Source organism: Sus scrofa, unplaced genomic scaffold, assembly GCF_000003025.6.
Source record: "Sus scrofa isolate TJ Tabasco breed Duroc unplaced genomic scaffold, Sscrofa11.1 Contig1424, whole genome shotgun sequence".
NCBI lineage: Eukaryota > Metazoa > Chordata > Mammalia > Artiodactyla > Suidae > Sus > Sus scrofa.
This window is the reverse complement of record NW_018084872.1, coordinates 53,883-65,658: the sequence shown is the minus strand read 5'-3', so window position 1 is coordinate 65,658 and position 11,776 is coordinate 53,883. Positions and strand designations below refer to the sequence as shown.

Sequence of the window (11,776 nt, the reverse complement as noted above, 5' to 3'; positions counted from 1 at the left end):
CCTGCGGCCGAAGTTGCAGCGGGAAGCCCCTTCCCTCAGTGCAGGAGCTACCACTTTGGCGCCGTGGTGGGGGATCCAGCGGGAGCGCCGAGCGCTTCAAAGGCCCGCCGCCGCCGCCGCCCCCGCCCGCGCGCGCGAGTAGTACGGTCCGAGGGGGCGGCTCCTGGGGCGCGGCTCCGCCGCAGCTGATGCGCGCCTCGCCGGCCCGGAGGCGGGAGCCGGGACGCTCGGACCCGGAGTCGCTGACCCGCCGAGCCGCTGAGCCGCCCCGCGGGCCCGGGCCCCGAGGAGGCCCCTGGAGAGGTGTCTTTCCAGCGAGAGTCGCCGGGTGCGGAGGCGCCGCTGCCGCACGTTCGGGAAGGAGGACGAGGAGAACGGGGCGCTGCCTGCCGGCGGAGAGGAAGCGCTCCACCCGGGCCCCCCGACGGCGCTCGTTTAACCACATCCGCGCCTCCACTGGAAGCGCGTCCGGCGCCTGTCACCGGTTCCCTCCATTTTGAAAGGGAAAAAAGGCTCTCCCCTTCCCCTCCTCCTAGGAGCCGGAGCTGGAGGAGCCGCGCTCATGGCGTTCAGCCCCTGGCAGATCCTGTCCCCCGTGCAGTGGGCGAAATGGACATGGTCCGCGGTGCGCGGCGGGGGCGCCGGAGGGGACGAGGCCGGAGGGTCGGAGGGCGACCCCGAGGAGGAGGACTCGCAAGCCGAGACCAAATCCTTGAGTTTCAGGCAAGTACAGGCGTTCCTGCCGGATGCAAACGCTGCCATCCATCCATCTGCGGCTCCTTCTGTGTGCGTGTGTGTGGTCGCCACCCGCGTATAACCGTGTTCATGCCAATGCTGCGTCCCTGCCCGTAACCAGGTCCCCGCTGTACATTCGGAAGTTCAGAATGTTCTGTCCTTCTGGGTGTTTTCTTCCTCCCGGTTTCAGTACGAGCTTTCTGAACCTAACCCAGTTGGAGGGCAAGAAGAAGGCAATCATAGGCAGAGTGGCTCTCCAATTCTAGGGTGATGGGAGGTGCTTGGACTTCTTAAAAAGCCCGTGCCTATGAGAAGAGGTCAGTGCTTATGGAAAGTGTTTTTGGGGGGATCAGGAAACGAGGGATACTCAAAAATAAATTGCTGGAAAGCTCCGAGATGAGATTTCAGGAGCCAGGACAGACACAGCCTAAGAGCCTGCTGGAACCAAGCTGGTCCGGAAGGCAGATGAGACCGTTTAAAATAGAAAAAAACAAAAAAAAGACAAATGGACTTAGCTTTGTGATATATAGACTATAAGGGTGTCGGCAATACCGTTGAAAGTGGTAATTCTCATTTTTCTCCTTGGCAGCTCGGATTCTGAAGGTAATTTTGAGACCCCTGAAGCTGAAACGCCCATCAGATCACCTCTCAAAGAATCCTGTGATTCACAGCTGGACTGGCAGGCCCAGGGGCCAAAACCCAAGGTAAAGGAAGATTTCATTTTCTGCCTCTATTTGTTGTTGTTTAAAGTTTTGAAAATGCAAATGAGGGCAGGAAGAGTATTCTTTTAGAGCTCTTGGAACCAGGTTGGGATAGTTTCCTTACTGAGCAGGTGTGGTTTGAAAACACTTAGCTTTTTTGAAATGGTTTGGGGTTGGTTTTTCATGAGTGTGGTGGTCAGAGGCCTTCTTCCCTAAATAAGGTGGTGGGTACATTGCAGTATAAGAATATCATTGTCAGAACGTTTCTGATGGGCCTTTCCCCTTGGCCCCTGAAAAAACAAAAATGTACATGGCCATGCCATGGTGGGGGTATGCTAAGATTTGGCTTCATGCATTTCTCAGGCCAACTTGATTTCTACAGGGTGTGGCTGGATGCAAGAATTTTAGGTGGATTGACTTTGTTAGATAAAGCCAAATCTTAAGAGGCCATTTCATCTTCCATCAGGGATGGGTATGGGCTCTGCATCCACCTGAGACAGCCTGGCCCCTCAGAGCTCAACCTTGAGCCTGCCTTTCATCTCCAGAAGCTGCTCTTGCACTTAATTATAGAAACCCTTTTTGTCACACAGCCAGTTTTGAGTAAATTTCCCCTGTCCTGGTCAAATTCATGTATCCACTTAGTAAGTCGGGTGCACTGTGATTCAGCAGTGAAACCAAGCTAGTGTTGCAGAGGGAGGTGGATCTGAGAGGTTCAGCAAAATGTGTATGTCAGCTTGTCTTAGTATTGTGGAGAAGAGTAAAGCAAGGGAAGCAGGCAGAGTATGTGGGGGAGGAGGTAGGAGATGCTGAAGGCTGATGAGGGTCCTTATTGGTCAGGGGACTGGAGCAGAGCCTGGCAGGAAGATGGAGAGAACAGCTGTGCGAGACTGAGGCAGACTTCCAGCAGAGAGAAAGGCTCCTTCGAAGGTGTGAGGCTGCCCCAGCAGGTGGCAGCATGTTCGAGGACCAGTGAAGGGGCTAGGGCTGCCACAGTGACCAGGCAGGAGCAGTGGGAGCGAAGTCATCCAGGTCCGGGAGGTCTGTTGTACTGAGGCTTTGATTTTCTTTCTGAGAAGCTGTTGGAGGATGTGTTAGCTTTCTAGGGCTGCCTTTAAAAAGTGGCCAGGGTTCCCGTCGTGGCACAGTGGTTAACGAATCCGACTAGGAACCATGAGGTTGCGGGTTCGTCCTGCCCTTGCTAGTGGGTTAATGATCCGGTTGCGTGAGCTGCGGTGTAGGTTGCAGACGCGGCTGGATCCTGCGTTGCTGTGGCTTGGCTAGGCCGGTGGCTACGGCTCCAATTTGACCCCTAGCCTGGAACCTCATTTGCTGTGGAGCAGCCCAAGAATAGCAAAAAGACCAAAAAAAAAAAAAAAAAAAAAAAAAAAGTGGCCCAAACTGGGCAACCTCAAACAACAGAAATTGTTCTTTCTCAGGGTCTGAAATCAGGGTGTTGGCTGGGCCCCCTTCCCTGCAGAGGTTCTAGGGAGGAATCTTGTTTCTTCTAGCCTCTGGTGGTTGCCAGCAGTTCTTGCTGTTCCTTGGCTGGACCCCCCATCTCTGCTTCCTTCATGACATGGCCCACTTCTCCCTGTATGTCTCTGTCTCTTGACATGGCTTTCTAATAAGGACACCAGTCACTGGATTTATGGACCACCCTAATCCAGGGTGACCTCATCTTAGCCGGATTCCATCTGCAAAGATACTATAGTTGATCCTTGAACATCGTGACTTGAACTGCGAGGGTTTGCTCATCTGCAGTTATTTTTCAGTAAAATGTCTATGTATTACACGATCCATGTTGGATGAATCCAGGGATGCAGAACGGCTGATATGGAGGGTTTTTGACTGTGCTGACTGGTGGGGAGGGAGTCAGCACCCTGAACCCCACTCCACCCCAGCCCGACATTTTCAAGGAGTCAGCTGTTTTCCAGATAAGGTCACATTCACAGGTATGGGGAGTTGGAACTTCAACATATCTTTTGGAGGGAACACAGTTCAGCCCACAGCAGAGGACTTTGAACAGAGGAATGATGCTTTGACTTCTTAAAAAGGCTAGCCGGCTGCTGTCTGGAGAAGAGACTCTAGGACCAATGTCCTTTTCACATGCTTTCTTTATTCCAGTGCCTGTACTGTCACTCTGGTGGCAACTAGAGCAGCTTTCAGTTATCTAGTTTGGGGGTCTGAACATGTTTTATTCTCCCAACAGTCCCAAGTGTTTCTGCTTAGTAACTCCTCCCAGGATACTTGGGGAAGTCAGGTTCTCAGAGCTGGACTTTGTGACAGAGCTGGAGTTACTGGGGAAATGATACCAGCTTTTGGTGATTTGGTTTTGCTGTAAAGGGTGAGCTCTATACTGGCTTCCCTGCCGAAAATGCAAGCAGTAGCCTCAGCTGGTCCTGGGCTGCTTTTTCCCCATCATCTCAGGCAGAGACCGCGTGGGAACAGGCTGGTTTGCGTGTTGGCGGAGCTGTATGTAGTGCTTGCTTTGCTTTGTAGCAGTCTCAGTGCTTCGTAGCTTCCCTTTTCTTCTCTCAAGATTGGCAGATCAGAAGGGAGATCTGAAAGCTTGAAAGAACTGTTTTGTGGCCTTCCCCTCAAATTTAAATAAAGCTCACAAGATGCGTTAAGTAGCTGTTTGAAAGCCTCTTTGAATTGCTCAGCCTGGGCCGCCCTCTTCTTCACCATGCTGAAAGCTGGTCCTCTGATTCATCCTGACAAATTCTTGCTAATTGAATAGAGAGGCCCATTTGGCCCAGGCCCCCAACACCATACAGCCCCAATTGTTTGATCCTTCCCATGCCATTGACTCATTTTTACAAGTTTTGGTAGCTTCTAGCTCATACTTTCTTTTTCACTCTCTCTATAAGTTTTCCTTTTAGAGAGTCATGGACCAAGAAAGACCAAGAAATCAGATCATGATTGCAGGAAGCAACTGCCATGTATTATGAAATCTTTCCATTGAGGGTCTCTAAGTAATAGGATAGCATCCTGCCTTCCAGGGCTTCTTCTCCCAATACCTCATCCAAATCCAGGGTCCCACTGATGGCCTGTTGTGCATTCACAGTAAATGTGAAAATGCAACCAAGCACAGGTCTGACATGGAAAGTATCAGTGGGCAAAAAAATTCCTGGAGTCTAGTGCTGACCTCTAATTTCTTGGCCTGAATGGTCCTCTTTCTCCCTTAAACTGTTGATTATTTGGCTCTTGGTAAAGTTAGTCTTTCATATTTCTGAGGGTCCAGGATGTGGTGGGACAGTAGGTGTGGATTGTATAAGACTGTGGCTTCTAAAGGATGATCTCTGACCTGGTTAGGGGTCAGAGTTCACATACATAAAAGATCTTGGTTTCCTGTTCCATAAGGACCTCAAGTATATGGGCTGCATCCCATATACTGTACCCATGGCCCCTATCCCAACCTCCATTTAATTCTTTGAACTCAAGGAATATCCCTGTCTATTTTGAGTTCATTTTCTTTTATTAGAAGCTGTTTAGGGACTTAAAGTATCTGAACTCAGAGTTCCGTTGTGACTCAGTGGGTTACAAACCTGACTAGTATCCTTGAGAACATGGGTTCATCCCTGACCTTGCTCAGTGGGTTAAGGATCTGGCATTGATGTGAGCTGTGATGTAGTTTGCAGACGTGGCTCTGATCCTGCGTTGCTGTGGCTGTGACGTAGGCCGGCAGCTACTGCTCCAATTCCACCCCTAGCCTGAGAACTTCCCTATGCCACGGGTGTGGCCCTAGAAGGCAAAAAAAAAAAAAAAGTGCTCCTTAAAAAAAAAAGTGTCTCTATACAGACATATCTCCATTTATTGCACTTTCCATATACTACATTTTTTACAAATTGAAGGTTTGTGGCATTGTCAGCTGAGGGTTATCATTTTTTAGCAATGAAATGTTTTTACTTGAGGTATATGTATATATATATATATTATTTTTGTAGACATAATGCTATTTATTGCACACTTAATAAATTACAGTAAAGTGTAAATATAACTTTTACATGCACTGAGAAACCAAAAAGACACACGCAACTTCATATATGACTCACTTTATTGCAGTAGTCAAGAACCAAATCCCCAATATTGCCAAAATATGCCTGTAATAACTCTTCTTGAGACAGAATTGTGCGCCATCCTAGGAATTAGTGGATGAGGTTGTGGGTTTTTTTTTTTTTTTTTTGCTTTTTTTAGGGCTGCACCTGAGGCATGTGGAGGTTCCAGGCTAGGGGTCCAGTCAGAGCTCCAGCTCCTGACCTACACCACAGCCACAGCAACGCCAGATCCAAGCTGAGTCTGCGACCTACACCCCTGCTCACGGCAATGCCGGATCCTTAACCCACTGAGTGAAGCCAGAGAGCAAACTCGCAACTTCATGGTTCCTAGTTGGATTCATTTCTGCTGCGCCATGACAAGAACTCCCTGGGTTTTTTTTTAAAGCACATAATGAAACCAGTTTCAAGCTAACTGGTAAAATAAACTGTAGGCAAAGACGTTTCTTGAATGAACCAGAAGGTGGCTAAAGTGTTTGGGCCAATAGTTCTGTGTTTGCTATCTGTCTGTCTCTGCAAAGGGTGTTTAAGTTGCTGGTGTTACTGTTCTTTCTCTTTTCTGGGAGATCATCAGTGAGGAAACATCATCTAGGAAAGAACTTTTGAAAGGTATAATCTCAAGTTCATCTCTCTGTCTCTTTTTGGTGCTAATGGACTGTAGTTTTGTCCAGTGTTTAGATTATAAAAGCAAAAGCTGCATCATATGTCCTGTGTTAATTGAGGCCTCCCCCAACACACACACACACGCACACCCACACGCACCTGCACGCACACACGCAGCCCCTTTATTTACAGATTGTTATCTTTCTCTGAGAAAGGGAATTTTAATTCACGCTGAAGCTCTCCCATACCCTTGGAACAGCTACCCTGTTTGATGTGTTAATGAGATGCCTAGGTATTCCAAACACACATTGTAGTCCTCCAGAATAGGAGGAGAGAGATAAACAGGATCAATCCACTGTTGGAGGCCTGTGGGGACTGCAGAGTTGTTTGTTGACAGTTTGGGTAAGTCTAAATCAGGCATCAGCCAGCAGTGGCTCATGGGCCAAATGTGGCCAGCTGTTGCCTGTTACTGTTTTAAGCTAAGAACTTTCTACATTTTATAATAGTTGAAAAAAAATATTTTGTGACATATGAAAATTATATGAAATTCAAACTTCGGGGCCTAAAAAGGTTTTGTTGGAATGCAGCCACCCTAAGTGCATTTAGGTGTTGTCTGGCTGCTTTCACACTAAGATAACAGGGTTGAGTATGCAGAACAGAGACAGAATGGCTGGCAAAAGCCTAAAATATTTATTGTTTGGCTCTTTACAGGAAAGTTTGCCAACCTAGATCCATGCTTACAGTAATTTTGGTAAATTTATAAAGTTTAAGTAAGTAAGCTTTAATTTAAAAAAAGCTACAAGGAGTACCTGCTGTGGCTCAGTGGGTTAGAATCTGACTGCAGTGGCTCACGTTGCTGCCAAGGCACAGGTTCCATCCCCGGCCCTGCCCAGTGGGTTAAAGGATCTGTCTTTGCTGCAAACTGCAGTGGAGGTCACAGCTGCAACTTAGATTCAGTCCCTGGGCTAGGAACTTCCATATGCCGTGGATGCAGCCATAAAAAAAAAATAAATAAATAAATAAAATTTAAAAAATTTAAAAAGCTGCAAGGGGGTGTTACCTGGAAGTCTAGTGATCAGGACTTGGCACTTTTACCACTGTGGCTCAGGTTCAATCCCTGGTCTGGGAACTGAGATCCCACATCCAGCCACTGCACACCATGGCCAAGAAAAATTTTTATTTTTTATTTATTTAATTTTTTTTTAAAGAAAACCTACAAGGCTCTACCTGATTAATTAACAAATTTACAGTGGGTGCTGGTTGCCATTGCTATAGGCCTGAATGGTCAAGTAAGGCTTTAGGGAGAGACTGATTTGCGCTGGTTTCAGACTTGCATTTCCCTGAGCATCAAATAAGGCAGTATAGCTTACTTTGATAGCTTCTGGTGGCACAGGCATTTCTCTGCCCTCTGTGTGTATGTGGGTGGGGTGGGAAGCCCTGCTAAAATGATGTTGTTCCACTTAATGCTCCACCTGAGAAATGGATGTGGTCTAAAGCCATTTAACCATTTAAAGAGCAATTGTATATATAAAAAATAAAATATATATATGTGTGTATATATATATGACTGGGTCACTTTGTACAGAACTGGCACAACTTGTAAATTAACTATACTTTAAGAAAAAAAAATGTTAATAAAGAGCAATCATAGTATTCTTTTCAAGTGACCAGTACTACTTTTCTTAGGAAACCCTAGCAATATAAACCATTTTGTCACAGTCTCCTAAACTCAGATCACTATGGAAAGATATGGTTATCCACCCAAAACAGCCATCTCTGTGGGTACTTGATAACTGAGGGTTGCTGGATTGTCTGGTAACTGTGTTAATGCTGGGCCCAGGAAGGGTTTGCTGCTTGTAAGCTCAAGGCCTTGCCCTCACCTTTCAGTGAGGTGAACCTAATCTTATGGGCTCACACACACATGGTTGGAGTCCCAGGGGCTGGATTCATGGTGGCCAAACTCGCAAGAATATAGTACCCCAGTGGAGTAGTGCGTTAACTCACAGCTGAAAAAAAATGTACCTTGGCACTTCTGTGTGGCAGCTGCAGAGGGTCTCCTAGCCAGTCCAGGGACCCACTTCCCTGTGTCATTGCTGGAAATACGACAGCACGTTCTTCATTTCCAGCTTTCCCACTGCGTGATTCCAACTTGACATGCTACCAGCTTTGTTTCAGCTGTATTTATTGAGTGTATGGAAAGCAGGTTGGTTTTTTTTAAGGCATCTTACTCGATTTTATAACAATGATGCCAAGAGATAGGACACATGTGATTTCCAGTCTGAAAACTGAGACATGGAGGCCAGACCCTTTACTGCTAATAGTACAGTAGGGTCTTACTTCAGCTTCTTTTAAGAGCACACTCCCAGAGCTTTTTGGAGCATAGTATACAGCTTCTCTCCACAGGGAATGTATGAATCTCTCTTCACTGACTTAAGACTTATCAGGGGAAATAAAGGTTCTTAACGTGTTGCCAAGACAGAGAGTGTGTTGGGGGAAAGCATCTTCTTTAGTATCTTGTTGAATGATAGTAATTGAAAAAAAAGTCAGCAGAGGAGTTCCTGTCATGGCTCAATGGTAACGAACCCGACTGGTATCCATGAGGATGCGGGTTCGATCCCAGGCCTTGATCAATGGGGTAAGGATCAAGCATTACCATGAGCTGTGGTGTAGGTCACAGACTTGGCTCGGATCCAGCGTGGCTGTGGCTGTGGTGTAGGCTGACAGCTGCAGCTCTGATTCCACCCCTAGCGTGGGAACTTCCATATGCTGCAGGCGTGGTCCTAAAAAGATTAAAAAAAAAAAAAATCAGCAGGGATTCCATCTTTCACATGAGTGAACTTAGCATCCAGAATGTAGGAAGTATATATGTATTTTAGGAGTTTTGAACATCATAAGTTTACAGTACAATTTAGACATTGAGTTGGGGGTGGGGTGGGAAGAAAAGGCATCACTGGGTAAGCAGTGCTGTTGGAGTGAAAACATTGTGCTTCCTTAATGCTTCAGCTTGTCAGTGAGAGAGAGGGAGGGGGGAGTAGAACACATTCATCCAGTGCTGGCTTCCCTTCCCACCTTGTGTGGGTGTAATGTGTGGGTGAGGAGAGGCAGGTGCCTGGAGATGGGTGCAGCCTCCTGGGACTCTGCACCTATTTTGGTTAGAAAGAAGAATTTCAGAGGAGTTTATGTTGTGGCTCAGCATAGTGTTCGTGAGGATGTGGGTTCCATCCCTGGCCTCACTCATTGGGTTAAGGATCCCAAGTTGCCACAAGCTGTAGGTCGCAGATTTGGCTTGGATCCGGCATTGCTGTGGCCTAGGTCTCAGCTGCAGCTCTGATTTGAGCTAGCCTGGGAACTTCCATATACCATGGGTGTGGCCCCAAAAGAGAGTGAGGGAGGTGGGGGTGGGAAGGAAGGAAGGAAAGAAAGAAAAAGAGAGAGAGAAAGAAAAAGACAGGGGAGAGAAAGGGAGAGAGGGAGAGAGAGGAAGAGGGAGAGAAAAGGAGAGAGAGAGCAAGGGAGAGAAAGGAAGGGAGGGAGGGAAGTTTCTAAGAGGCTGGTATTAGTTATCTGTTGCTACATAACAGCACCAACACTTATTAGCAGCTTGAAACAATAAACATTTATTACCTTGTGTAGTTTGCGTAGGTCTGGGATCTGGGAGCAGCCTGGCTGGGTGGTCTGGCTTGGGGTTGCTTGTGAGGATGCAGTCCGGACCCTAGCTAGGACTGTTGTCATCTGAAGGCCTGCCTGGGGCCAGAGGACCCTTCTTCAGGCAGCTACCCATGCCTGGCATGTTGTCACTGGGCATTGATGGGAGGCCTCTGGTTTTTACCATGTGGGTGGACCTCTCTCCCCTAAAAAGCAAAAAAAAAAAAAAAAAAAAAAAAAAAAAGGGCATTCTCATTGTGGCTCAGTGGAAAAGCATCCAACTAGTAACCATAAGGTTGTGGGTTCAATCCCTGGCCTCTCTCAGTTGGTGAAGAATCCGGCATTGTTGGGAGCTGTGGTGTAGGTCGCAGACGCGGCTCAGATCTGGCATTGCTGTGGTTGTGGTGTGGGCCCGTGGCTACAGCTCCAATTCGACCCCTAGCCTGGGAACCTCCATCCATATGCTGTGGGTGCGGCTCTAAAAAGCAAAAAAAAAAAAAAAGGCCTTTTGAGCATGCCAGTTGTCATACCTCTAAGATGGTTCATATTCTTGGCTGCATCTGTTGTGGGAAAGAAGAGTGATGTCATTTTTTCACCTCTTTCTGTAAATAGAATTTATCTAGCACATTGTAGGCTTCCTCAAGAAAAATGTAAAAATCCCAAACTGACGTGATGGTGAGACCTACCACCTCTGTTAAGTAGGCATTTCTACAAGTGGCATACCTAAGAGACTAGTTAAAGCATTTTCTGAAATATAAGTCTACGATGTAGTAGAACATTATATAGAAATTGCAGGACCTGCTCCTGCTGTTACCTTTGAGTCTCTTTGTTCTCTCTGTCTCTTTTTTAAACACTTGTATTGAGATATAATTCACATGCCAGACAGATTACCCATTTAAAGGCTGTGCAATTCAAACATTTTTTTTTTTCTTTTGGGGGCTGTACCTGCATCACATGGAAGTTCCCACGCTAGGGGTAAAATTGGAGCTGCAGCTCCCAGCCTACACAACAGCCACAACAACACTGGATCCAAGCCTCATCTGTGACCTATGCCACAGCTCACAGCAATGCCAAATCCTTAACCCCTGAGCAAGGCCAGGGATTGAACCCGCATCCTCACAGACACTATGTCGGGTTCTCAACCTGCTGAGCTACAACAGGGACTCTTAAGATTTTCTCTCTCTCTCTCTTTTTTTTTTTTGGTCACCCCACAGAATTTGGAGTTCCCAGGCCAGGGATCAGATCTGAGCCACAGTTGTGACCTAGTCATTGCAGCAATTCCAGATCTTTATCCTTAACCCACTGTGCTGGGCCAGGGATTGAAACAGCATCCCAGGGCTCCAGAGACCCTGCCAGTCTGGTTACATGCCAGTGAAAACTCAAAGATTTTTAATATATTAACAGAGTTTTGCAACTATCACCTCAGTCTGATTTTAAGAATATTTTATCCCCCCCACCCCTCCCACCCTGATCCTAGGCTACTGATAATCTACTTTGTCTCAATGGATTTGCTTTTCTGGACATTTCATATAAATGGAATTATTCAATATGTCGTCTGTTCCGACTGGCTCAGTTCACTTAATATCTTTCCAAGGTTCGTCCTTATTGTGGATGAACTTTATTCCTTTTTTTACTGCTGATTAATAAACTGCTGTATGAATAAACCATATTTTATTTACCCATTCATCAGTTGATGGACATTATTTCCACTTTGGGGCTTATTATGAGTAACGCTGCTATGGATAGTTGTGTTCAAGTTTTTGTGTCAGGGTATGTTTTCATTTCTCTTTGGTGGGTATCTAGTATGGGATTGTCAGGTGGTAAGGTAACCATTTCTAACACTTTGAGGAACTGTCAAATTATTTTCTAGAGTGGCTACGCCATTTTACATTCCCACCATCAGTGTAGGGGGCTTTCAGTTTCTCTATATCCTCACCGATTTTTAGGATCTGTTTGATTGTAGCTATCTTAATAAATGTGAAGTAGGATCTCCTTGTAGTTTTGACCTGTGTTTGCCTGATGGCTAACAATGTTGAG

At 46.6% G+C, this 11,776-nt stretch overlaps 1 protein-coding gene across 1 annotated transcript in view; it reads left to right on the top strand.

Moving 5' to 3' along the window:
• Positions 1–529: 529 nt before the first annotated feature.
• The window catches only part of LOC106506226 (transforming acidic coiled-coil-containing protein 1), a 54,117-nt gene continuing 42,870 nt past the window's right edge, over positions 530–11,776 (top strand). Inside the window, 3 exon segments of the mRNA XM_021081309.1 lie at positions 530–723; positions 1,325–1,398; positions 1,401–1,439. Of these exon segments, the coding sequence (XP_020936968.1) occupies positions 563–723; positions 1,325–1,398; positions 1,401–1,439 (274 nt within the window). The 5' untranslated portion in view covers positions 530–562.